A 27504-nucleotide genomic window follows, 5' to 3' on the forward strand; every position below is an offset into this window, starting at 1 on the left:
TCTTTCTCACTTAGCCTTCAAAGAACAAAAGTCAGTCGTCCATTACTCACCCCTGTTTTCACTTGGTCATCTCAGGCAATTCCCTTCTGTCTAAAAAAATTCATAGGGAGCAATCTTAAATCCATATGAATGACTTATTAAACATCTTTCAAATAGTACTTCCCTGAAACACATCAAACTAGAATCAGTCTTTTCCTGGTCAGTGATTTCTGGAGTTTCCTAGCAAGATAAATATTGTCCCTTTAAATATCATTCTAGGATACGTCTTGGTGTCCAGTTGTAGAACCTACTCAGTACCAGGCTCCATCACCATAGCCTAAAATCAGAGGCTGAAAATTGTGTTGCCATTGCTACACTGCTCTTTCTCACAATAACCTTTTCCAATCGTGCCTTTGATATCCTTTTTTTAATCAAATCCAGCTGGATAAGAAATCCACTGATTCCCCCCACACACACCCACTGCTCAGTTCATGTTCCTCTCATGGTGTTCAGAGTCAGCATAGCTAACAGAGCTGTTAAGCACAGACCTTGTGCTAAGCATGGAAGCAACTCGCCACTAAATCTCCACTACCATGGAGACTGCTTCATGACAAGAGCAAGGACCCACATTCCATGTTTCAACCAATAAAGAGCATTTCTATTGGTTGTTATTTACCTGCTTGCAGATCTATGACTAATTATTGCCCCTTGCATATTGACAGGTAACCTGACTTTCTCTGTTAGCCAGTGGCTTGTCACTGAAGTCAATAGCAAAACTCCCACTAACATCAATAATACAGGGGCGTGCCCAAAATGAACTCTAGAGCCTGTTCTAAAGTCAATGGGTGACTTTCTAATGCATTCAGTGAGCTTTCGCTCAGGCTGTAATCTTGTATGTCTCCTTTAGCAAAAGAAAATAGAACACTATTCTACAGCAATTACCCCAAACCCTGCCGTCTCACTGTGGCAAGCTATACTGTTTTGTACCATTGCACTAGAATTTCGTAAAAAGGATCCAATGATGATAAAAATGGGGACATTATCGGTCGTACAAGTCATTCACATTCTAAACGTGCTACACGAAGAACTGGGATGTTTATCAAACACAGAGGTGAAAAATAGAATCCTAGGGCCAAATCCGGAGGCCGTTACTAAAAGAACTAGACTGCTGAGAACAATTCTGCCCTGGGAGGAGATGGCCCAGATAGCTTTCTTGTAAGAGAACAATAATGTCTAGAGGCCCTTCAACTCTTGGGTGCCTCACTATGCTCTACATAGATGTAGTAAGAGACACTCTTCCTCTGAAGAGCTTACTGCATAAATAGACCTGACAAAGGAAGTATTACCCTACTTGTTTTACAGATGGGAAACTGAGGCCTAGAGAGGGAGTGACTGAAGAGTGTTGAGTGCAACACAACTGCAGGGCCAGAAAAGGCCACCAGGGGGGCATGCAGGAAGGGTGTGCTCGATCACACCACCTTATCTAACAGTGTGCTGCACTCTGTTGGTATTCGTTTTTGTATGTTTGCATTTCCCTTCGTGGTATATGTGTTAAGAATCTTCTGGTCCCAATTTAGTAGCTGTGGTAATGGTTGGGGTGCAATTAGAAAATCCTTGGCAACAAGTCTCAGAGCCCAGGTCAGATGACTCAGGCTTGCGGGGCTCAGGCTACGGGGCTATAAAATTGCAATGTAGACATTTGGGCTTAGGCTGGAGACCAGGCCCTGAGATCCCCAAAAGCCCTAGGTATATATGTACAGCACTGAGAATTTCTGTTTTGTGAAGACATCTAGCTGGGCTACATCAGTCTCCATTTGTGCTGGGTGGAAGCAAAAAATCCTATCTTTTCGCAACAAGGAGAGCGTTGACATGCCCCTTCCTTCTCTACTTTCCATCCAGTTATTTTGGTTGCTGCCAAGAGATGCCTCCTTAATTGGTCTTAACCACAGATGCTTTCCACATGGCAGGGCACGTTTCCTTCCCTCCCCACCAAAAGTGGTTAATCTCCTCTGTGCCGTGCCTTGCACACACACTGTGTTACACAGCCCTGCTGTACAGAAATTGTTGGTTTCCAGTGGGAAGCTCTGCAGGGGCCTTAAAACTACAGGTCGTATTCTCCTGACGCTGAGGCTGCTTCACCCCCCACTGGTAATTTTAAGGGGCTGAGTGTAACAGATTCAGGCCCCAGATTTTCTTCCTCCAGAGCCCTTTTTTTCAAGCAAATCTCCCACTGAAGTTAACAGACCCAAGTTCTCGGAGCCTCCATTCCTGTAGTTGGAATGAGTCCCACTGCAGGCATGAGTCCCATGCTAGCCCCATCTCCCAGTGACAGGAGACCCTCCTCCCACCTTTTCACCACAGTGTTGCCACCAATGGCCTTTCTAGACCCCATCCAACAACCACTGGGGACTAGATTATAAAACCAACCCTTTGGGGACAGGTATGGACCAGAAACAAACTCCGGATTATAAGCATCACTGAGCTTTGGGGATATTTGAAATTCAAACCTGGATCCCAATAAGAACATGGCAAGTGTCTCCTCTCTGAACATCCCAATCTGTTGGGGTGTTCAAAATCCACAACTGGGTCCTGGTTTTGTGGTTTCAGACCATCTCTACTTTTTAAAATGGAGCTGTTTGAAATCGTTTGAATTGTTAAATTTTGGGGAAAAAATTAACGTTTTTGCAACACATTTTTACTGATCTATAACTTTTTGATCAACCGAAGAGCTGGCCATAATCTTTCAAACATTGACACTTTGATGAAACATTGACTAAAAAAAAAGTAAGAACATTTTCCAAAAAAAATATAGGGGGGTGGTTTGGTTTTATTCTTGTTTTTTTGGACCGTCTCTAACTTCTAAGCATTGCTGGTAAACTTGCTGAACATGAAAATGATCCTGGTATTATAATTCATTCTGCTTTACTATTTGATATCCCCTGCCAGATGTTTTTTGAATTTAAGAGTAAATTTTAGAAAGATAAAAAGGTTAGTTTCTTAAATAATTTATTTTGAATATATTAGCAGTTAAATAACATTGTATACAACAAAATGTGATCAGTTACACCATATTTGTTCACAGCCATACAGATAAGAAATCACAAAAAACGAAGAGAAGTCCTGACAAACAAATCTTTGGTAGATAAATCTAGTCATACACATGCTGTACCTCCGAGTAGGAGATCCTAAATGAAAAGAGAACAAAAAACACTTGAACCAAGAATAAGAAAAGTTTTCAATATGTCAATAACAAGCATTTCACATTACTTAACTGCTAGGCTTTCTTCCCGTTCCTTGACAACAATACTCAGCTCAAAGATGGATCTGTTTTGACTTTCTTGCTGATGAGAAAACATTTCCAATGATAGCAAATGGGCTGATGGAAAGAATAGCACCAACAATCCTCACATGTAAATGTTTACATCTATTTGGCCAAATTTATCCTTGGTGTAACTCCATTGAAGCCAACAGATACCCAGGATGAGAAGCTAGCCAGTTAAATTTGAGCCTATGCCTGGAATAGACAATATCAATCCATGTAGCCACATTAAAGTGGGCATGGGAAAGGATAAAGCATGAACTTCACAGAACATGAAAATGACTCTTGGCGTGTTTCCATTCAGATGCTCTTCAGTGTCTTCACTCATTTCATGTCCTCAAAATGCTGAAATCTAGGAGTAACTAGGCTGGAAACCAGAGCTCTTTGAAAAACAAAATTAATTGTTCACTAAAATTTTCAGCTTTTTTTTTGTCAGTATTTGAAATGTTTCTGCTAGCTCCACTGTGCTTCAGCAGCAATCACAGAGCCATAGTAAAAATGTTTTTGACAAACTTTAGTCTTCATAAGTGTTCAGATCAGCAAAAAATCATGCCCAACTGGGCCAAATCTGTTTCCTTGTCAGCTCCCCTGAGACAAATGAATATATAGGGAATGTGGAGATGTTTGTGTGATTCTGATAGGAAACTCACCATAGGGTGACAGATTCCCTATGCTACAAGCGTAAATGTTGCAAGCAGTGTAATGCACTCAAAGCCCTAACTGCAGGTTCTGAAGGTGGCTCATCTTCTCACTAGGAGGCAGAAGCAGCCAAGGAGATCTGGCAGAGCACGGGTCACTTTCACTTGTTGAACCATATGAATGTTCTTCAAACTGAGGTATGCATAAAGAAGAACAGGAGTACTTGTGGCACCTTAGAGACTAACAAATTTATTAGAGCATAAGCTTTTGTGGACTACAGCCCACTTCTTCGGATGCATAGAAGGTGCCACAAGTACTCCTGTTCTTCTTTTTGCGGATACAGACTAACACGGCTGCTACTCTGAAACCTGTCAGGTATGCATGTCTCTGTGAACTCAATGGGTGTTTTGTCATTGACTGCAGCGGGAGCAGGATTTGACCCAGAAACCCTTTACATTTGAATCCCTAGACGTTCTACCTGCTGTTCAAGTTGATTTTTAACACCTATGAGCAGTTCAGATATTTGCTGACACAGGATTGCAACTCCGATACTCAAATGACCTGATTGGTGAGCAACATTCTACAGTGCAATTGATCTCCCACTCCACATGGTCATCCTTAAACACCTGACAATTGCCTGAGATACTGAAATGTTATCCTCTCAGTATCTGCTATATAATTTAGGTATTCCCTACAGCAGTGGTTCTCAAACTTATTTGATCGGGCCCCCCTTCTTTATGTCCCCCTCCCCCCCAGTACATATACTGCCACCCAGCTCTGAAGGCAGAGCAGAGAGCAGCGGCTGCTGGCTGGACACCCAGCTCTGAAGGCAGAGCGGAGAGCAGCGGCTGCTGGCTGGACACCCAGCTCTGAAGGCAGAGCAGAGAGCAGCGGCTGCTGGCTGGACACCCAGCTCTGAAGGCAGAGCGGAGAGCAGCGGCTGCTGGCTGGACACCCAGCTCTGAAGGCAGAGCAGAGAGCAGCGGCTGCTGGCTGGACACCCAGCTCTGAAGGCAGAGCGGAGAGCAGCGGCTGCTGGCTGGACACCCAGCTCTGAAGGCAGAGCAGAGAGCAGCGGCTGCTGGCTGGACACCCAGCTCTGAAGGCAGAGCGGAGAGCAGCGGCTGCTGGCTGGACACCCAGCTCTGAAGGCAGAGCGGAGAGCAGCGGCTGCTGGCTGGACACCCAGCTCTGAAGGCAGAGCGGAGAGCAGCGGCTGCTGGCTGGACACCCAGCTCTGAAGGCAGAGCGGAGAGCAGCGGCTGCTGGCTGGACACCCAGCTCTGAAGGCAGAGCGGAGAGCAGCGGCTGCTGGCTGGACACCCAGCTCTGAAGGCAGAGCGGAGAGCAGCGGCTGCTGGCTGGACACCCAGCTCTGAAGGCAGAGCGGAGAGCAGCGGCTGCTGGCTGGACACCCAGCTCTGAAGGCAGAACAGAGAGCAGCGGCTGCTGGCCAGGTGCCCAGCTCTGAAGGCAGCACAAGCCAGTTGCAGCACAGAAATGAGGGCGGCAATGTGAAAAGTGATATTCATCAATATCACTTTTCACAGCAGACTTAGTGCCCCATTGTCACCCTTACTTCTGCGTTGCTGCAGCCACACCAGGACTGACAGTCAGAGCCCCACCACAGCCAGGTGAGGGATTGGGATTGGGGAAAGGATAGCCTGAGCCCCGGCTGTCTTCCAGTGAGGGATTGAGGGAGGTGGAAAGAAGAACCTGACCCCCGGGGCAGCAGGGCTCTGGCTATCCCCTTTATCCCTGCTTCCCGGGTGTGCACAGCCCTTCTGTACGAGCCCTAGCCACGCGGGATTGACAGCCACAGTCCAGAGTGCTTAAAAAAACCAACCCCCCCATACACTGAGTGTGCACATTCCTTGACACATTCCCTTGCCTCCCTTGGGAGGCCCACCCCATAGTTTGAGAACCACGCCCTACCTTAATTTGTACTGGGGCTACTGCTAATGGGGCATGATCCGAAGCCTGCTGAGTTCAATGCAAGTATTTCCTACTGCATTTTTTCCCTTGAGTTCATTGGGCTTTGGCTCAAACTCACAGTGAGGAAAACTCATCTAATTATCAAAGGCAAAATCAGCACGTTTTAAGGGAAGCCCATGGTACATACACACAGGGTACATGTACAAACACGACCTCGCCCATTCTGGTAGAGATATGCACTGGTCTCATATGCTGGAGTGACGATCATAGGAAACCTAATTCAGGAAGGGTGCCAAATGGGCACACATGTTTGCTGCAAAAGCTGGGCTCATGCGGGCCTATATTCTGGTCAGCAACAGCTTCACAGAGTTCCCCCCTTCCTACTCTTGTTTGGCATGGTCTGCGGGTGGTGTGGAATTTGCCTAGACGTTTGCATACAGGGGCATTTGCTGGGCCAGGGCTTTGTCAAGTACATAAGGCTACCTCCTGGCCCGTTAAGTCCTGCCATGGAAGGCTGGAGGAGCAGCCTCTCTGTGGGTTTTGTATGGAGCCAGAATGAGGACGGCCAGTTTCCCCCCGGTGCTCCCACAGCTGGGTCTAGATTTGCTGATGGGCTCTATCCACTGCATCTGCTGAAACTTCGCCCATAACATTTCTTCTTTCAACATAGGCTGGCCTTTCTGTTTTAATTTCTTGGTGGCTGTTATTTATATACTCATTTGTGCTTCATTCTGATGTTAGAGAGCCCTTCGGTCTAACAGACAAAGGCAAAACAAGATCCAGCAGTTGGAAGCTACATGTTAGAAAAATTCAATTCAGAAATAAGATGTAAACTCTTAACTTGGAAGAGCCGACCAAGGGATGTGGTAAATGCTCCATCACTTGGACCTTTCAGTCAAGGCTGGATATTTTTTAAGTGAAACACGCCAGCTGACCCACAAGCAACTGGACTTGATAGCATCTCCTTATGTAGCAAGGAAGAATAATCTCTTCCACTGCAGCAATAACTGGATGAAATTCTATGGCCTCTGTTATACAGAGGCTCAGATCATAATGGTCCCCTCTCGGCTTTGATTTTTCCATGAATCTGTGAAATCACTACATTGACTCCTTGCAAATTCCCAAGGGTCGAACACCATTCCCTATTCATCCATGCCATTGTCCGCCTTCCAATGATTCCTTCCACCTCCTTTCCTTTTAAATAAAAATATATTTAATACAACAGTAATAGATAAATAGATAAATACTGTACAGAGGCAAACAATCCACGTTATGCAAAGGAGACTATCAAACTAACACCAGGATTGCATCACTCATTGCCTGCTAGGGAGACGATGGCTCTGACCAGCACTCTGGGATATTGCTGCTTGTGCCCGGAGAAGGGACTCCACAGTCTTCAATCAGAGTCAGTTCCTCCATACTCTGCAAATGGGGGGCTTGTTGGAACAGCCCCAGTATACTCCCCCGGGCAGCCACTCCTGTCTGCGGCAGGCCCTGCTCCCCCAGGACCGTGACGAGGAAGTTGATGTACCTCATGGCCAAGCGGAGCGTCTCGTTCTTACTCAGTTTTTTGTCCGGAGGGTGTGTGGGGATGAGCTTCCTCAGCTTGGCAAAGGCACTGTTGACGTTTTGCTGTCTCCACCGCTCCCTGGTGTTGGTGAAGATCTTTCTGGTCATACTCAAGGCTCTGAAAAGCAAAGAGGACAATGAGGGGAAGTTAGAGGTCTCAGACCTGCCTTCAGGCTGTAGAATAGTAGCACTCTACGGGAGGTGAGAGTGTTGCTAGCAATTTGAAATTTGTCCCTGCCCTGGCTGATGGATTGCCATTCCCAGCTATGGATTAACCATAACCCCAAGGTGACCTGTGTCCCTCTCCCTGCCCAGACTACAATCTCAGCAACTGCAGTCAGAAATAGAGAACTAGCCTTGTATTGTCAGAGGATTGAGGAAGGAGCACACATAGGGAAAGATCCTGACTTCTCCCAGACAGTGCCTTTATGCCACCCAAGGGGCTGCAAAGCTCGCTTCTCCAGACATCTAAGGGTTCTTCTGGCGCGAAGGAATCCCCAGGCAGCATAGAGTCAGTGTAGCTGCCTCCGCACCACTTCTCCTCACAGATCCCAGCACAGGGGGGTCTACTGGTGAGGGGACATGGCCAGAGAGCAGCAGCATTCTGACAGTCCCAAGCCAGCATAACTGCCCCTCTGGGGACCATTACCAGTTGACACAAGTTACAGTTGCCCTGAAATTGCTCTGAATTGTGCTTGGGGCCAAATCCACCCCTAGTCCAGCCTCAGAATAGGGCAAAAAGGGATAAATATGGCATAGAGCTACTGCTGCCCACCTCCACCCTGGGTCCTAAACCAAGCAAAGCCCAGCTGGACCCAAGGATTGGGCCCTGACATCTACCAATCACCATGAGAAATACTCCCCCTAGGGCAGTGGTTCCCAAACTGGGGTTCGGGAACCCCTGGGGGTTCGCAAAATGTTACAGGGGGTTCTCAGGAAAAAATTCCCTAATGGCAGACAGAGTTGTCCACAGGGACCCCGGGCAGCTCGGGGCCAGCAGCCCGGGGCCCCTGGACTTCCAAGAGCTAGGCAGATCAAAGCAAGAATATCTATCACACTGAGGAGATTTAAATTTCAAGACTCCTTATAAGAAATGGAAAGGTAGGTGAATATTTTTTGCTGGGTTTAAAATTAAACTGGCAGCTAATATTGTTTTTAAAATTATTATGAAGAACAAATTTAAGCTTTGTTGTAACGTGCGTTGTTTGCCTGGACTGCTCAAGACCTGAATGCTTGTGTAGGAGGATCTCTTTCAGTTGGCTTCTTAAATACCTTCCTGCTGTTTCACCTCTGATACAACTTGATGAAACGTAGGAGCCTTGTCTTATAACAGACTTATTCAAAGTGATCCAAGCTATGAAAGTGAGATCTTGGATGAGTGTTGCCGTTTTCATAATGTAATAAAAATACTGTAATGATAAATAATAATTAATAATAGTGTGTAATAAGCATGTCATAAAAACACATTTTATATTTCCAAGATCACTGCTCTTATAATTTATACTCAGATAAAGGAGAAAATCCCTGGAAATATTCATTTTTAGGAGGGGGTTCACGAGACTTGACATTTTAGTGAAAGGGGTTCACAGGTTGTTAAAGTTTGGGAACCACTGCCTAGGGAAACAGCACTGGTGCACTGTAGCATTGTCTAATTAGGACTGTGACTGTAGGAAGTTAGTAGAACCCTTCAGGGAAGCAGTGGCCTGCTTCTCCTCCCAATCCACATTCATCTCTTGTTGCTGGAAGTAAGGACTGCTCAGGAAGTAACGGGATGTGCGCTCATCACTAGAACAGACAGGGCTCAACGGGGAGGGTAAAGCAACTTGGAAAAGCTGCAAATGCTCAGTGGAAAGATATTAACTCTGGCTTTATTTTCACTGCTCAGTGTCGGTGAGTCTGCTATAAATGCTACTGCACTGGGCTCTGCAGGGGAAACTGTGACACAAAAAATCTGAGTTTCAACCAAAATGTAGCTTTCCTAGCTTTGACCAGCTTATATCGCAGGCTACACCCAATTTCCAGACCAATATGGCTTTACAGTGAGCCTAAAGTAATTTATATCCTATAGTATTTAAATGTGGTTCACTGGTAGGATTTCACAAAGTACCCATCATAGGCCGGACTCTGCTCCTATTGATGTCACTGGCGGCTGAGTTAGGCCAATGCCGAGCTCTTCTGAAAATCCCATCCTAAGTTGATTGGTATCCACCAATGCCATTAGGCACTTAGACCCTTCTGCTGCTCAGTGATTTACACTGCCCTTCTCTTTTTTCTAGACTAAGTATTCCTTCCCCACTCTCCTTCCCATCCACAGCTCGCAATTATCAACCGATTTCGTCCCCTCACTGCACAGTCTTTGCTAGGCGATCATCATCATCATCTTTTCATTTATGAAGTGCAAGTGCTCCTTGTGCAGGTGACATGGTTTGAGCAGGGGCTGGAAGGCAAACGTTATGTGACTTGCACAAGTTCACACAGGAAATCTGTGGCAGAACTGGGAGTTCAAAACCAGATCTTCTAAGTACTGATCCAGCACCCTAAGTACCAAACCATCAGGAAAATACTGACAGCATTACTATGATTTATTTTACAATAGTGCTTAGAAGACCAAAGTCAGAGACTGAGGCCCAATTGCATTATATACGGTGTTATAAAGATGGTCCCTGACCATAGAGCTTTCAATCTTAATGCGTTGGACGTGAAAGCATTGAACGGAGGTGCAAATTCCCCTGAGTTTGTCACTGAACATGCACTCTTCCATTTTTTTAATGTGTTCTCATGGTAATCCCCAGATCTACTTTGGTGCCTTCAATTATCATAGAATCATAGACTATCAGGGTTGGAAGGACCTCAGGAGGTCATCTAGTCCAACCCCCTGCTCAAAGCAGGACCAGTCCCCAACTAAATCATCCCAGCCAGGGCTTTGTCAAGCCGGGTCTTAAAAACCTCTAAGGATGGAGATTCCACCACCTCCCTAGGTAATCCATTCCAGTGCTTCACCGCCTAGTGAAATAGTGTTTCCTAATATCCAACCTAAAGCTCCCCCACTGCAACTTGAGACCATTGCTCCTTGTTCTGTCATCTGGTACCACTGAGAACAGTCTAGATCCATCCTCTTTGGATCCCCCTTTCAGGTAGTTGAAAGCAGCTATCAAATCCCCCCTCATTCTTCTCTTCCACAGACTAAACAATCCCAGTTCCCTCAGCCTCTCCTCATAACTCATGTGCTCCAGACCCCTAATCATTTTTGTTGCCCTCCGCTGGACTCTTTCCAATTTATCCACATCCTTCTTGTAGGGTGGGGCCCAAAACTGGACACAATACTCCAGATGAGGCCTCACCAATGCCAAATAGAGGGGAATGATCATGTCCCTCGATCTGCTGGCAATGCCCCTACTTATACAGCCCAAAATGCCGTTAGCCTTCTTGGCAACAAGGGCACGCTGTTGACTGATATCCAGCTTCTCGTCCACTGTAACCCCCAGGTCCTTTTCTGCAGAACTGCTGCCTAGCCACTCGGTCCCTAGTCTGTAGCAGTGCATGGGATACTTCCGCCCTAAGTGCAGGACTCTGCACTTGTCCTTGATGAACCCCATTAGATTTCTTTGGCCCAATTCTCTAATTTGTCTAGCTCCCTCTGTATCCTATCCCTACCCTCCAGCGTATCTACCACTCCTCCCAGTTTAGTGTCATCTGCAAACTTGCTGAGGGTGTAGTCCACGCCATCCTCCAGATCATTAATGAAATTACATTCAGTCAGGTCCTAGAACATTTGTATTTTGTTATAATTTCACAGCTGCTATCAAGACCTGATTTTTCTAAACTGTGTTTTACCAGAGGGTAAAATGATCTCGCCAAAACACCCTTGTCTCTGTTAAAAAAAACAAAAACCAGAAATGTTGGGTCCTATTGGATTGTTCCTGCTGGGAATCTTCTCTCATTCATTTTGTGCTTCTGGTTTGCACTACAGAGCGTATATTTAATTTGTCTCTTGAACCCAGTTAAAAGAGCTCGTGTGTATTTTACTTGCCAAAACACTGCTGAAGCATGGGGATTGCACTGACCTTGTACACATGCTCCCCATCCTCATCCCTAATTTGGTACAGAAGTTGCCTGGATGCTTGTGCTTTCTCTTGTATATTTTTAACGAGGTCTTCCTAGCAGTTCCTTATTATAATCGTGTGCCGCTTATGCTGGTTGCTTTGCTTATACAGAAGTTGATTTGTGTATGAAAGTAGATACATTAAAAAGGCTGGGCAACTCTCCAGTGCTTTGTTGTTTATTTTATTAGTGGTGATGGTACCATTACAGGCTGGACTTTAATACTGGCATGTGCATTTTAATAGTTCTGAGTCTGCTTAATGCCTACTTTAAATCCAGAGTGAAAATACTGACTCTTTTCCTGGGGTTTACTTATAGCACTGAGTGAAATGCTCCAGGAGAATGGTTTAGAATAGATCACTGGCCTCACTTCAGCAAAGCTCTCCAAGTATTTGATCCCATCATGGCAGGGGTATTATTTTTGGAAAGATGAGCACTGCCCACTCCTTCCCGTCATTCTTTCTTTGGCTCCCCTCTCTTTTTTTCAGTGGAGGACAATACCGGATTTGTTAACACAAGTCCTGTAAGCAAACAGCTGTCTTTATCAGTCCAGCTCCTGTGTGACATATTAAAAATGTACCGCTGCATCTCTGACATTTGTTCAAGATCAGCAAACACCACACTCCCCTCCCCCCCACATCGAATCCTTTTTACAGAGTCTGTATCTACTCAGGGTTTGGGACAGAGATCTCCCCAGTTACTATCAACCTACTCCAACACAGCAGTAATTCTAATGTCTCAGAAACCAACCACAATTCTGGTCCATTTCTTTCTTCTAATCTAGCCCATTCTTCTACTGCCACATACAAGACCTCCCTTAAGGCATTCTGTGTCCCCTACATCTAACACTGCAAAGGCGGCCCGCATACCAAGGGAGGATCTGCCTTACGTTTCAGCTGCATTGGTGCTTCCTTCCCGACTCCCCACCTTGCTTTCAAACTATTTGCCGCTTCTGATTTATGCTAATATTACACATCTAAGGGCTGTATTATTTATTTCTCTCCGATACAGTATATGGAACTTTTATCATCAACCCGCTGTTTGTTTGTTGTATAGCTACTTATTCTGAATCTGTGTCAAAGCCACTATTTGATACATTTATAATACAGGAATATATATTGCACTAATCTGCAGGTATGGATTCATCATTACATTCTTTCAGTTCACCTCCACCAGACACAGACAAAAAGTCCTACATTCACCTAAACAGAAAGAGAACCAGGCAGATGCCAGCTTAGACCAAGAGAACAAATTCTGCTCTCAGAGGTATAAATCCAGGGTTTCTTCATTGAAATTGGTGGTGTTATTCTGGATTTAAATCACTGTAACTGAGACCAGAATTTGGCTCATTTCCCTTGGATCACGCAAGCAAGACCCAAAATCATGTGACAGATGCTGGTTCGTGACATGAGAACCGTATTCGCAGAATTACAGTTCAACCAAGATATGCAGATTAAATATAACCCTGCGCAGCCAAACTGTGGGTCACTCACAAAGCAGTTCAACTGCAGCAATGAGAATAAACCTCAAGCAAACAAGTACCAGAAGCAGCTCGTTACCCCGTGCACCTCCTCAGAAAACAAATTCACATGGGTTCAGATGTAGCCATACAAGTTAAACAATGCAGAGAATAGATGAAGATCTCTTTCTCAATAGCAGCAGCTCTTGCAGCCTCGCTATGTACAAGAATTAAATACCCTGAATGGGTGTTCAAGCAGAAGCGGCAGCAGGAATTCCCGGCACAAAGCGACATTTCTGCTTGGATATTCCAAAGCGAATGGCTGTTGAAGCTGTGATTAATGGGTGGGGGGCGAACGGGTCTGCGATGGAGGCTGGGACTCAGTAATTATGAACAGGCTGGATATAAACAAATATCTTGGACTAAATCTATCCCATGTCTAACACCTTTGACCTCCATGGAATTACACCATTCTTCTCCTGCCCCTTGAATCTGGCCCCTTGGTCGCAATCCTGAAATCCTTGCTCAGTCATCATTCCCATTGACATCAGGGATCTGGCCCCTCACAAATAAACCCACAGCACAGCACTGTTTTTCCAACAGGGCGGCCCACTGGTGGGTTAACACTCGCTATTTAATACTTCATGTCGAGGTTTTCTGAGTCCCCTCAGCCCTTGAATAACAGGAAATGAAACGAAAGATGGAGCCTGCCTCACAATTCACGCAGATACTTGCCAGATTGTTTTAAAACGGGGCCAAAGAGCCCTGGAGAAACACTTAGTACTGAGTTTTGTTCAGTGTGAATTGGTGCAATGTGAAACAAAGGAGAAAAGGAAGCCCGTTGTTTCGCCCTTCCATTTCACGGTAGCACTGGGCTGTGGAACTCAAGCCAGCAAGGAGGGGAAGATTTGGCATGGATGTCACAAGATATTACACTGGCCAGCACTAACATGCAGGGTCTTTTGAAGTCCTGGTAGAAAACCCAGTAGAAACGAGTTTGAGTTCCCTGAAAGCAGAACATGGATGGTGGGCTTATGGGCCTAATGCTCATCAATGTGGGAATAACCAATGTCACCACCACCCCTACCTGTCTATAGCTCCTTGTGTCTCCTACAGAGGGTGGAGCCATGTTGCCAGGAGTTCCCATTGCAGGGATATCAGATTTAAAGGCAAGAAGATAAAAAAGAGGCAGTGGTGTCTAGTGCATAGAGCCTTGGACTAGGAATCAAGAAACCTGGGTCCTATTCCCAGCTCTACCACTACCTCTGGGGTGTGACCTTGGGCAAATTCCTTCATCTCCTTGTGCCTCCATTTTCCTCTCCTCCTTGGCCTGTCTTGTCTATTTCAGTGGTAAGCTCTTTGAGACAGGAATTGTCTCTTATTGTCTGTTTGTACTGCACTTAGCACAATAGGCCCTGATCTTATTAGGGGCCAGTAGGAACTAGAACAATAATAAATATTTCTTGTGTTTAACAGTTCTAGTGACCACCTTTAATAAATACACGCAAAAGGGGGAATAAGCTGTCTGAATGAACTGGGGGCTCTTTTGTACTCTCAAGCCACGTACCGCCATCATTGTGGTCATTTCACTATGGAATATTTGAAAGCATAACACTGTGGAGAATACACAATAAGAACCAAAGCAGCCAAGGCAGAGATTTTGAATGTCTATAAATCTGTGACAAAATTGACCCTGTGAAATCTCGGCGCCCAGGAACCTTCCCCTCTGAAGCCAGGGTTTGCTGGAACGCTCAAACTGTAAACAAGTATTTTTAAAAGAGTACTGCCGTGTTCTAAACCAATGGTCTAAAACCTACATGCTTCAATTAGTATTACAGTATTTTGGGGATACTACATTATGCATCTGACGAAGTGGGTATTCACCCACGAAAGTTTATGCTCCAATACGTCTATTAGTCTATAAGGTGCCACAGGACTCTTTGTCACTTTTTACAGACTCAGACTAACACGGCTACCCCTCTGATACTGTAGAATATTTATCATCACATTTTTAAGAGACCAGGTGCGTGAGGTAATATCTTTTATTGGACCAACTTCTGTTGGTGAGAGAGAGAAGCTATTGGTCCAATAAAAGATGTTACCTCACCCACCTTGTGTCGCTAATATGCTAGGACCAACATGGCTACAACTCCACTGCACATTTTTAACATGATTCAATGTTGCTTTTCAGCCTGGTCAGATCTAACACTTACTGAGAAATATGGCCTGAATTTTCAAAAGTGACTTGTTATTTTGGGTGCTCCAACTTGAGATCCCTTAAAGGGGCCTGAATTTCAGAGGATGGGTGTTTAGCACTCTCTCTCTTTAGGAGGTCTCACGTTGGGCACCTAAAAATGAAGGCACCTAAAATTAGGAGTCCTGTTTTAAAAGGTAGGCCAGTAGATCTGCCAGCTTTGAGCCTATACACACATGGCAGAGCATAGAGGGTCTGTTCTCCTCTCAGCAAATTGTGAATTTAAAGATTTCCATTAATGCCTCTGAGATTTAAATTCCATGCACTTGGACAAACAGACCTCTTTGCCCTTTTTCCTTTTCCCATTGCTCGCTCATTAGGAACATTCTTTGCCCTCCTTTGTTTCGCTGCACTTATATTTCTATAAAGCCAGACCCCAGAGTCCATTGTCAAGGAGGATTCTCATGGGCTCTGGTGGGAGTTTGGTGTGAGCAAGGGCTGACAAATTTGCATGGGTATGATGGCCTTCGCTTCAGTGCTATTTATAAAGCAATGTTAGTTAAAGATAAACACCTGTGCTCTGTATCCATTAAGCCCACATTAGTGTCAGAAATTATTTTCTGTAAAATATTTTCTTGCCCATTTGGCATTGTGCTGCTCCCCCATCCTGAAGGTAGAGGTAATTGAACCCTATCAGGCTGCGGCTTGGATCCCCGGTCCAAATGGTTTTCTTTAAAACACAGACCCTCCATCAAATTCATTTCCCAAATATTATATACAAGTGTCACGGGTCCAGGCTTTCCTGATCAGAAAGAAAATCCAAGCACTATGGGAATACTACAGGAATTCTTGAGGGGCCCCCTATTGTGGATGACCCTCTGCTCTAAGACCACCCTTCAGTTATATCGCCAACTCATGACAACTGATGTATCTGGCCATATCTCTCTGCCTGTGCATCTGTTGCCACAAAGCTGAAGGGTAAAACGTATTATTGGAAGGGTACCCGTTTGCTTGAACCACCTAGATCTGCCTTGAACGTGAGGAGAGTCCTCCCCTTTCTTAATGACAGAAGAAATCTGTGCCATGTCGAGAAGGAAGCAGGGATGGTACATTCTGGATCTAAGAGTTCAGCAAAAGAGCAGCCTTCCTTTGACTTCAGTAAGAGCAGATACATACATATGTATATGTCTCATATTGTGTGTATGCAGTACATATTAACTTCCAAACACACAGGGCTAAAATCATACCTGGTACAGCTCTACTGGCTTGCATGGAATTAATTTGGCTTGCTGTGTTTAAGTAAAGTTATTGCTCCCCATAATCACTGAGAAACTGATCCACTGTGGCAAATCCTACCTTTCTATGTTAAGATGGAAACTACCAGGAGACAAAGGGCCCAATCCTGATCTCACTCCACTGTAATTCCATTGACTTCAATGGGGCTATTACTCATCTCCAGCGGTGCGAGTGAGATCAGGATTAGGGCTGTAAAATTCAGAGTTAGTGTGGTCAGAACAATATTGTTGTGACCACACTCTGCTGGCTGTGCATATTCCCTCCAAACGACATTTCAGCTGGGTTAGACGCTTTGTTAACGCGGCATTTATTGGTATAGGGATTCGTGTCTCAACAACTTTCATCATTTATGTAAAGGGGAAAAGAGAAGGTTGTTTATATATTGGAATTTTAAAAACAAAAAAGAAACACAAATCTTTAGAGAAAGGATCTAACATACACAATACTGGGTCTAATCCTGCTCCTATGGAAGTTTTGACAATTTATTTTAGAAACATTTTCTTTCTATTATTTATTCATTTGCTTAGTCAAACAGAGCTTTATGCAATAGACCTGAACATGAAATTTGGAACCACTGTAGACTAGCAGGTAAGAACCAATTTAAGAAGCTTTTAAAAATTTTTTTTAAAAGTGCTATTTATATTGTTTTTTAGAATGTTATTGATATTATTTTTTTCAGATAGACTGGAAGGGGAGGAAACCTAAATCTTCCTCCTAGGGAACTGTTCCATTAAATGAAAATCATTCACATCTCTCTCTCTCACACACACACACACACACAGTAAAGGAGTAGTGATGGAATATGGATTTTTTAAATGTATATGTGTGAATCTAGAATTTAAAGCTCTCTCTGTATATCTTTATCTATTGATATTCATAGTATTTAAATGCATATTATTTACACACAATCTACTGCACAAATATGCATAACAAGCTGGCTACTTTAGGCTTTCTAAAAGCTTTGTTGTGAAATGCCCGAAGCCATTAGACCGTGCTATCGAGTTATATTCGTTTTATTTCTGAAATCAAAGGGCTTTATTTTCTGTGCAGTCATTTTCACCAGTGTACAATGAGTGTCAATTCTGATCCAGGGCCATTCTATACCCACTTTGCACTGGTGGAAGTGACTCAGAATTAGGCCCACAGTGTTTGGTTATAAAATCACAGAATCCAGCGTTTTAAGACGTTTGTTTGGATTTTATATAATTTTTAAATAGCCCCACTCGTTTTTTTTTTAAATGATCAAAAGCAGCAAATATTTGCTCCTTGCTTGAGATTTTTATTGCCAAGTTTTAGCAAATTTTAAACAGCCTGAAAAATATAGGCACATAAGGAGTACAACACAAGTGTCTCTTTTCGGTTGAATTCAGTAACCTGTAAGTAGCAGTTTTCATAGCACTTCAGCTGGTCTGTTATGTTGCTTTTTTATTAGCTTTACAGAGACAGGACACGGGAGTCATTATTAGTAAAGACCCAGCTGATGGCAAAAGGAATTCAGGAATTCCTTCCTGGAAGGGTACACTTGGCTGTGTATACCCGACAGCAAACTTGTGCACACCCAGGAAAGTTGCAATGCAGACATACAAGCCCCCAAATGACTAGCTAAGCAGAAAGCCATTGTCACTTACTTCCCCAAACACAGGTGCTTGCTGCTCTTGAAACCTGGTTCAGCCAGTGAACGTCCAGCAGATTAGGGTGCTTTCCCTTCTGTCTCTTTGCGCTCACAGACCCTGGACAGAGAGGCTGCTCTTGCTGCAGTCAGCCACTTGCTGATCCTGGCTGCCTCATTTATAGGATGCCAGCTCCTTTGTCTGGCGCGTGTCACCACTAGTCCTAGCAATCCAGGGAACTTGTTTTGCATCTCCCGGGAGATTCTCTCTGTCCTGCCTTTTCTCTCTCCCCTACACACCCTCTCCTTTCTCTGCAAGGATGAGCCAGGCCGCTTTAGGTGAAACAGCAGCTACCAGCCGTAGAGATTTAAGCAGGGTCTGGCTGCACTTTGGGGAAAGCTGGACAGGGCATTGCTGGGGCAAAACTTAGCAAGAATTTTATTTTCTTGATTGTTTTAGTACACTCAGGGCTTGTGAAAGGTGACAAAGTGACGCCCCCAGAGACCAGTGTTGTGAAGGCCAAAACTATAAAAAATAAATTAGATAAGTTCATGGAGGATCGGTCCATCAATGGCTATTAGCCAGGATGGGCAGGGATGCAACCCTCTGCTCTGAGTGTCCCTAGCCTCTGACTGCCAGAAGCTGAGAGTGGAACACAGGGGATGGATCTCTCGATAATTGCCTGTTCTGTTCATTCCCTCTGGGGCGCCTGGCATTGGCCACTGCTGGGAGACAGGAGACTGGGCTGGATGGACCATTCGTCTGACCCAGTGTGGCCGTTCTTATGTTCTATAATCCTCTGCTCATTTTAAAATAAATTTTAATTCAGAAACTAATGAACAGATTTACTTATATTCTCAGAAGATTCATTCTGTTGCCAAAGACTAAACACTGCGAGTTTAGGGAGGATATGCTGGATTCTTCATACATGACAAAGAGACTGACTCTCTGCTTTAAGTTCAAAAGTCAGCAAAGGCTGAACTTCTCACAGAACAGGTACAGCCTGGGGCAACTGAAATCCCAGCTTCCCCACACTGCCCCACCAGTCTGATTCCAAGAGATCTGCTCTAGGGATGGAGGGCAACGTACCTGTGGTCCAGTTGGACCTTGGCCGCTCTGCTGAAGCTGCCAACAAAAATGCCAGTTAGTGTTTATAGTTCTTGCATGGTGTACACCTCTTCATTAGCAGCTGGGCAGAGATCTCCCACCTCATTCCACACAGAATGAATGGGGTATTGGTTGTTTGTGTGACTGCTACCTTCTCCTGGATAGAATGACAGAGCTATTCAAATACTTGTGCACGGCATCATGTTGCCTGCTAGAGGTTTCAGCCATCAGGGGATATGAACCTTGTGTCACGGAGTCACCGGGGCGATGCTCTGGAACTACTCCGTATGAAACCAGTCAGGACTCTGGGGGAGCCTCTTGTCTCTGAGCATACTGTCGCCAGGGCAAGAAGCTTACACAGCTTCAACGTTCCTGGGTCTGACCTTGGAGCATTCAGCATCCCCTTCCACACCATGCGCTTCCCACAGCGAGTCTGCCCAGGTGGGGCTCCTGGGGAAGCCAGAGGGCCCTGCACCCCAACTCCGCAGTCAGACTTGACTCTCAGCCAGCGTAAAATGGAAGGTTTATTAGTTGACGGGAACATAGCGTGGAACAGACCTCGTTAGCACAGAAATCAATGACTTTCAGCCAAGTCCATCTTGGGGAGTCCTGGGCCAGGCGGCCTGGACTCCCCCTCTTCCAGTCCCTGCAAGCAGATTGCCAACTTCCAGCAACCCAACCTCAGACACCCCCGTTGCTCCTCCTCCTTCTCTTTGTCTCACTTCCTGGGCAAAGAGTCACCTGGTCGTCACTTGGTTGCATCCCCCTCCTGAGTCTCAGGTTTTGAAGGGCACCGGTCATAGCATGGGTGCAGGCAGCTGGAGCATCTTCACCTGCCCCAGAGGTCTCAGCCAAAGTCACACACCCCTCTTCCCACCACTGAGTATTGGCGCAGCACACAGGGAAACTGAGGCACACACAGGATTCATGCAAAACAGTAAAACACACATAGAGTCAACAGTAAGACTCACATACAACATAACAAGGGGAAATCCCCACTTCATCACACCTTGTTACTACTAGAGCTCACAGCCCTTTATCTTTTGTTCAGGCAGCAAAGACCCTCGTTTTTGAAGCAGAAGGTCATGAGTTATACCCTGCTGCTGCATGACTGTGAAATGAGCAGTGAGTATATATGTATGATTGGCCACAGATTATTTATTTATAAAATACAGGGCCACTGAACAGCCCTCGGATGGTAAGAACTTTCAGTCACTACAGGTAGGGCTGGATTCGAATTGGTGCCCTGCAGCTGAGAAACTGGATAGCACATCACCAATCCTTTGAGCCAGGCTGTCTCCCATCTTACCAACATCCAATTCCCTCCACTTAGGGCTAAGCCATGGAGGATCATCCCAACATCCTCTTCTCAAGTGCCACATCACAGCAACCGGTCTTCTGACCAGGACTGGGTGGGACTCTGTTCGGACCCACAAAAGCTCTCAGATTAGCCGGACACATTGCAGCAGACCAACACGGGGTTCTCTTGCCCTAAATAGCCAAGGCCCCTATGTTGCTCTCACATGGCAGTGCAGGGTACCATCCAAGGGGCCAGGAGCTTGGCCTGATTTGAAAAATACCATTTACGTTTAAAATAAACAGCGCTGGCTTTCAAGAACAGTAACCTGGATCTCCTTCCCAGCTTGGATGGACATGGATCATGGGGCTTGCTGATCTCTAAGCACACTGACTCCAGAGGGCAGGGAAGGGGAGTTTGACCACTTTTGTGAGGGAGAAGAGACTGAGGGGGAATGAGAGATTGTCATGGGGATGCTGAAGAATAACCTCCCTTAGACGCAGTTCAGAAAAACATCCCTGTTCAGGACAACACTTAACTTCAAGCACATGCTTAAGTCCCATTAAAGTCAGTGGAACCTGAAGTTAAGCACAAGCTTACATGCTATCCTGAACTGGGCGCTGAGGGAGCCCCCAAAATCGTCAACCTGCCCTGAATCAAGGTATCAAAGGCTGGAAGAGTTTGCCTTCACCTCTGGCCTTCTGGACTTTAAAGAATTTGCTGGTGTTTTATGTAATCGGATTGTGCCCTACACCATTAACAAACCCCCTCTGGAGGGACGTCGTTTTCTCAGGGAAGACCGAGTCACAGACCCTTGCTGCTGTGGTTCTCTCCCTGAAGAGCTAAAGTGGACCTTCAGCCCTTTTGCATGGTAAATTAAAAGCAGCACTACACTCTGAAAGCTGTGTCAACTGCTTCATTTAGCACAAGTGTTATGTGAACTAACAGCCCTATTCCACAGGGGCCTTTGGCCTCACAGAAGCCTAATTTCCATGTAATTTACATTGGACAGTCGCAGAATGCACCTCCTCTGTGTAACTTCCTCTAAATCATTATTTCCCCACAGCACGCAATGAGCTACTCCAGCCAGTACACAATGGATGGGGAACAGGGGATGCCATTCCAAAACGGGGAGAGAGAGAAGCTGTTATCCGTGGTTGTTTAGACTCCTCATTGCTCAGGATTTTCAAAACCAGGCCAGACAAAACACTGGAAAATGTACTGGCGGGAGTGTGTCTGCCATGGCAGGGTGAGGGCTGCATGGACTCGTATTAATTCTTCTTGTTCTATTATTTATCAGCACAAAACAAAAAATAAACAGTCAGATCCCGCTCCCATTGCAGTCAACAGGGATTTTGCCCTTGACTTCAGTAGGAACAGCCCAGGTGCCGGTTCATCCTTGCCTTAGGGAATTTACCGTCTATAACTCCAATCCTGCAAGCGCATGGGGTGAGCGCTCCCCTTCACATGTGTGGAGTGTCTCTGATGTCAGTGGGGCTCAGTGCGGGGGCAGGGGTTCACCCACCCTCCAGAGTTCACATAATCAGGGCCATAAAGAGAGGCACAGAAGACAAGATGCACTGCAGCACGAAGGTGGTTACTCTGTGCTTCTATTGACTTTGGAGATTAGTGGTTGTGAAAGGGAGGGAGTCTCTTGGAGGGATTTGTGTGAGGAAAGGTGGTGGGAGGGCCTGGTGCACCAGGGCTGAGAGGTCATTCTCTACACAGGGAATAACACAAAGGAAGGTCCGAAGGCAGGAGTGGGAAAAGGAACGAGGGAGCAACCGAGGCTGATGCTGTTGGCAGAGCAGAGAGGTGTGGGGCACCAGGCCTTCTCCAACTGTAACCATGATCCCATGACTGGGCCATCCCACTGCATGTCCCAACACCTAAGACAAAGTTTGAAATCAGAAATGAGAAAGTTAAAGCTGCCCAAGCACCAATACATGTGCCCGACCTCAAACATACAGCCTCTGCTCCCTGCCCTAAACATGTGGTCTCTCCTCGCAAGTAACACCACGCACCACTACTCCAGGCCTAGCTTGCAGCTTGGGTGGATGCCACAGAAGGCTACACTGAAGGGCCAGAGAGCATTGGCACCTCGAGAAATCCTTGCCCTTGGAGTGGGGTTTGCCGGATGGAGGCATCCACAGGGAGCTCCATACAGCATATCTTCTGCTAGGACTCTCCAAGGGCAAAGCCTCTCCTTTTCCAAGCACCTAGCAGACCCATGCCTCCATAACACAGCCACAAAACAGAGCATACAGAAAGCCAGCCAGCCCACCTGCTGTTGTCTTTGCGGGCAGGTAGCAAGTCTTCTCCTTCCAGTGTCCTCTGGGGTTGTGACAGATTCGGTCACAGAGACCCCCTTGGGACTGTCACCTGAGACTGTTTTCCCTGCCAGCTTGAGACTCCAGAACCCTGCCTTGTTGAGCCAGACACACTAGCCTGCTGCAACACAGACCCAGGTCTGGTCTATGCCCCCAAAAGCTGCAGACTTTAACCAAAAACTGCTCAACAGGTCACCTATCTTCAGCACCCAGACACCCAGTTCCCAATGGGATCCAAACCCCAAATAAATCCGTTTTACTCTGTATAAAGCTTATACAGGGTAAACTCATAAATTGTCTGCCCTCTATAACTCTGATAGAGAGATATGCACAGCTGTTTGCTCCCCCAGGTATTAATCATTTACTCTGGGTTAATTAATAAACAAAAGTATAAAAAGTAGGGTTTAAGTGGTTTCAAGTAATAACAAACAGAACAAAGTACGTTACCAAGCAAAATAAAACAAAACACACAAGTCTAAGCCGAATACATTAAGAAATTGAATACAGGTAAATCTCACCCTCAGAGACTAGACTCCTTCCTAGTCTGGCCCAATCCTTTCCCAGACTAGACTCCTTCCTAGTCTGGCCCAATCCTTTCCCCTGGTACAGTCCTTGTTAGTTCCAGCTCAGGTGGTAACTAGGGGATTTCTCATGTCTGGCAGCCTCTTTGTTTTGTTCCACTCCCTTCTATATCTGTGGCACAAGGTGGGAATCTTTTGTCTCTCTCTGGGTTCCCACCCCTCCTTCTAAATGAAAAAGCACCACGTTAAAGATGGATTCCAGTATCAAGTGACATATTCACATGTCCTGTAAGACCCCAAGCCTCCATTCCTCCAGGACTGGCCCGCAGGTATGCAGTGGAGGCTTGCAGGTAAACAGAGCCATCTACAGTCAATTGTCCTAGTCAATGGGAGTGATCAAGATTCTAAACCACCATTAATGGCCCACACTTTGCATAATTACAATAGGACCTCAGAGTTATGCTACATTTTTCTAGTTTTAGATACAAGAATGATACATACATACAAATAGGATGACCGTACTCAGTAGATCATAAGCTTTGTAATGATACCTTACAAGAGACCTTTTGCATGAAGCATATCCCAGTTATGTTTATAAGTGTGAATATAATGTATTTCCATAAAACATATGGAGTGCAATGTCACAGGGGTATTTCCCGTCTCCCTAGGCAGTCCCAGCAGTCTGTTTTCATGCCCCTCCCTGCTGGGCAGTGGAAAGAACATTTAGTCAGGAGACACCCAGGCTGGGGGCTTGACTGTAGTGGCCACCATGGAGCTGCTCCCTGGCCTGGGAGGAGTATCCTGTCTCCCCCTCCCTATGCACCAATGTCACGTTTACCTGAGGGGAGGATTTGCCTCGGGTGCCCATCCACAGTCTGTCTCTTCTCTCTGTGTTAAATACGCTGGGCGAGATCCCCGGCCGGCAGAAATCAGCAGAGCTCCATGGACTTCAGTGGAGTTACCCCAGCTGAGGAACTGGCTCTCCCACTGTACCTAATGGGTGGCAGAACCGTGGTCTCTCATGGTACTAAAAGTGAAATTCCCCCCCTTGATCAGATCCTGAAAGACACCATACACCAAACCCTCTCCATTTTTAAAACTCGTAGATGCAAGTTATCTGGACCATCGTTTTAAACATAGACTTTAGAAGCTGCTTTTTAACATCTTCCTGAGATGCTAGTTGAACAGAAAGTACTATAATATGATATAATTACATCCTCTGTTTTGTCCCCAAATATAGAACAGAAATGTTTGTTGAACACTTCTGCCTTTTCTGCATTATTATTGATAATTCTACTATTTCCATCTAGTGATGGACCAATACCATTGTCAGGATTCTTGTTGTTCATGTTATACTTTCAAAACTCCTCCTTATTGTCCTTAACTCTGTTGGTGAGCGTGTTCTCCTTGTGTCCCTTTGCTTCTCTAATCAATTTTCTACAATTCATAGCTTCTTGATTTAGACTTCAATGGGGTTCAGAATTTCACCCACTATTATCCATGATTATTTGCATAACGTGGGTAGCTCTCTCACTAATTAATGCAAAGAGGTGGAGAGTCACAAAAAAGGTTACTGTGAAAGCACTGGGCCATTACATTGTACACCTACTGAAAGCACTTTTACACTGCCAGATTGCTTTTAAGGTTAATGTAAATGTCTGTACCCACTGTCTTTATTAAGCTTTCTATTGCACTCACTCTACTTGGCACTAATAATCCCAACTGGACTTGCTCAGTTTCTTCTTCATTTAGTTCTCCTTGCTGCTGGTATCGGCACTGGAGCAGAGCAGAATTCCCCGAATAACTTACTGATAAGCAGTCTACAACGTCGGAGCATTGCCAGCAGATCGAGGGACATGATCATTCCCCTCTATTCGGCACTGGCGAGGACTCATCTGGAGTACTGTGTTCAGTTTTGGGCCCCACACTACAAGAAGGATGTGGAAAAATTGGAAAGAGTCCAGCAGAGGGCAACAAAAATGATAAGGGGCTGGAGCACATGACTGGATTGTTTAGTCTGCAGAAGAGAAGAATGAGGGTGGATTTGATAGCTGCTTTCAATTACCTGAAAGGGGGTTCCAAAGAGGCTGGATCTAGACCAGGGGTAGGCAACCTATGGCACGCGTGCCGCAGGCAGCACGCGAGCTGATTTTCAGCGGCACTCACACTGCCCGGGTCCTGACCACCGGTCCGGGGGGCTCTGCATTTTAATTTAATTTTAAATGAAGCTTCTTAACATTTTAAAAACCTAATTTACTTTACATACAACAATAGTTTAGTTATATATTATAGACTTATAGAAAGAGACCTTCTAAAAACATTAATATGTATTACTGGCACGCGAAACCTTAAATCAGAGTGAATAAATGAAGACTCGGCACATCACATCTGAAAGGTTGCCGACCCCGATCTAGACTGTTCTCAGTGGTAGCAGATGACAGAACAAGGAGCAATGGTCTCAAGTTGCAGTGGGGGAGCTTTAGGTTGGATATTAGGAAACACTATTTCACTAGGAGGGTGGTGAAGCACTGGAATAGGTTACCTAGGGAGGTGGTGGAATCTCCTTCCTTAGAGGTTTTTAAGGCCCGGCTTGACAAAGCCCTGGCTGGGATGATTTAGCTGGGGACTGGTCCTGCTTTGAGCAGGGGATTGGACTAGATGACCTCCTGAGGTCCCTTCCAACCCTGATATTCTATGTTTCTAAAGTCTTAGAGACCCTTCCGTGGAATGACTGACTATTTTCAGAAAGGACACCTTCATTGTGTATTTAACCACATGGTTAATAAAGAAAGCAAAATAATTCCTACAAACCCAAAGTGCCCTCTTTCACGTCCTAGGATTTCCTCAGTGGATCTGTGTTATTGATGTTATAATCTATGATGTACCTTTGATCCAGTAGGCAATTGTTATTTCAGTAACTCTTCAAATTGTCATGAGCGATCTGCAGAATTTTTAACTAAAAAAAACAAAACCAACAACAACAACAAAACAGGCCCTTTGGTGCTTCCTCAACATCCTCAGAACAATCCTTGTCCGTTTTAAACTATCCTAGTTTCTGACCTTTATGTTTCCTCCCATTCGTGATGGTCAGAATCAGTATGTTAATTGTGTGCCCCTCACTTATGAAATGGTGTCAATGGGACCCAGCACATTTTTGTAACTAATCATCCTGACTATGGCACTCTGTTATTTGTATTATGGTAGCATGTAATGGCCCCAACTGAGTTCAGGGCTGAATTGTGCTAGGCGCTGTACATCTACATAATAAGAGATGGTCCCTACCCTGAGAAACTTATTGTCTAAGTAGATGAGTTAGACAAAGGGTGGGAGGAAAGGAAGACTGATTATCCCATTTCACAGCTGGGGAACTGAAGCACAGAGAGATTTGCCCTAAGGTCACATAGGAGGTTGTTGCAGAATCAAGAACTGAATACAGAACTGCTGTGCCCCAGTCCAACGCCTTATCCACTTGACCAGCTTTCCTGTTTCCACTTGTGATGTTCGGTCTTGTCTTATTATTTGAGGTAAAGCTCTGGCAAGATGCTTTTTTTTTCATTTTTACTGTTCTAAAGCTCTGATAGATACATTATGGTCAGCTGTTCAGCATGCTAAGATACTGTTGCTAAGGGCAACAGATAGATCCAGATGCAACAATAGCTCGTATTTTATTCTTAATCATTATACAGTGGCATAAGTGTACACGTGGTCCGTAGAGTGGAAGATAAGAGGACGGACACAGACACTTCAAAGAAGGCAAGCCCATACATGTGACATCTGGGTGTGGATGTCATCACATGAATTAGGTTCCTTGCGTCCATTTGCCATGTCAGCATTTAAATCACATGCTCTGAAACTGCCAAGGGGACTAACCAGGCACCTGAAAGAAAGCAAATCTGTTCTTGGCTTATTCTACTGTGTACTATTCACGTTGTAGTATAAAGGCATCATTCGGCTACCACCACAGTCAGTGACACAACTCCTGTTGACTTCAGTGAGAGCAGAAGCATGTGTACAGGAGCACACACAGATATAACATATGGATTAGAGACGAGAAAACGATTGCTATGTCTGTCTGTGTCTCCTGCTAGGCCAAATCTTGAGTCCCTTCTTACTCAGGGAAAGCTCTCGTTGAAAGTGATGGGGTTCTC

At 45.3% G+C, this 27504-nt stretch overlaps 1 protein-coding gene across 3 annotated transcripts in view; it reads right to left on the minus strand.

Annotated features, from left to right (window-relative positions):
- Positions 1 to 3022: 3022 nt before the first annotated feature.
- Positions 3023 to 27504, minus strand: part of TAL2 (TAL bHLH transcription factor 2) — a 34039-nt gene continuing 9557 nt past the window's right edge. For 2 of the 3 annotated variants that reach the window (XM_054031776.1, XM_054031775.1), the window contains exon 2: positions 3023 to 7559. In XM_054031776.1, the coding sequence (XP_053887751.1) occupies positions 7196 to 7549 (354 nt within the window). In that variant the 5' untranslated portion in view covers positions 7550 to 7559 and the 3' untranslated portion in view covers positions 3023 to 7195. Of the gene's footprint in view, positions 7560 to 18119; positions 18224 to 27504 lie in introns of those variants that run through there. The other variant, XM_054031774.1, reaches the window with a different exon arrangement.

The sequence above is a fragment of the Malaclemys terrapin genome, chromosome 6, assembly GCF_027887155.1.
Source record: "Malaclemys terrapin pileata isolate rMalTer1 chromosome 6, rMalTer1.hap1, whole genome shotgun sequence".
In the NCBI taxonomy this organism is placed as follows: Eukaryota; Metazoa; Chordata; order Testudines; family Emydidae; genus Malaclemys; species Malaclemys terrapin.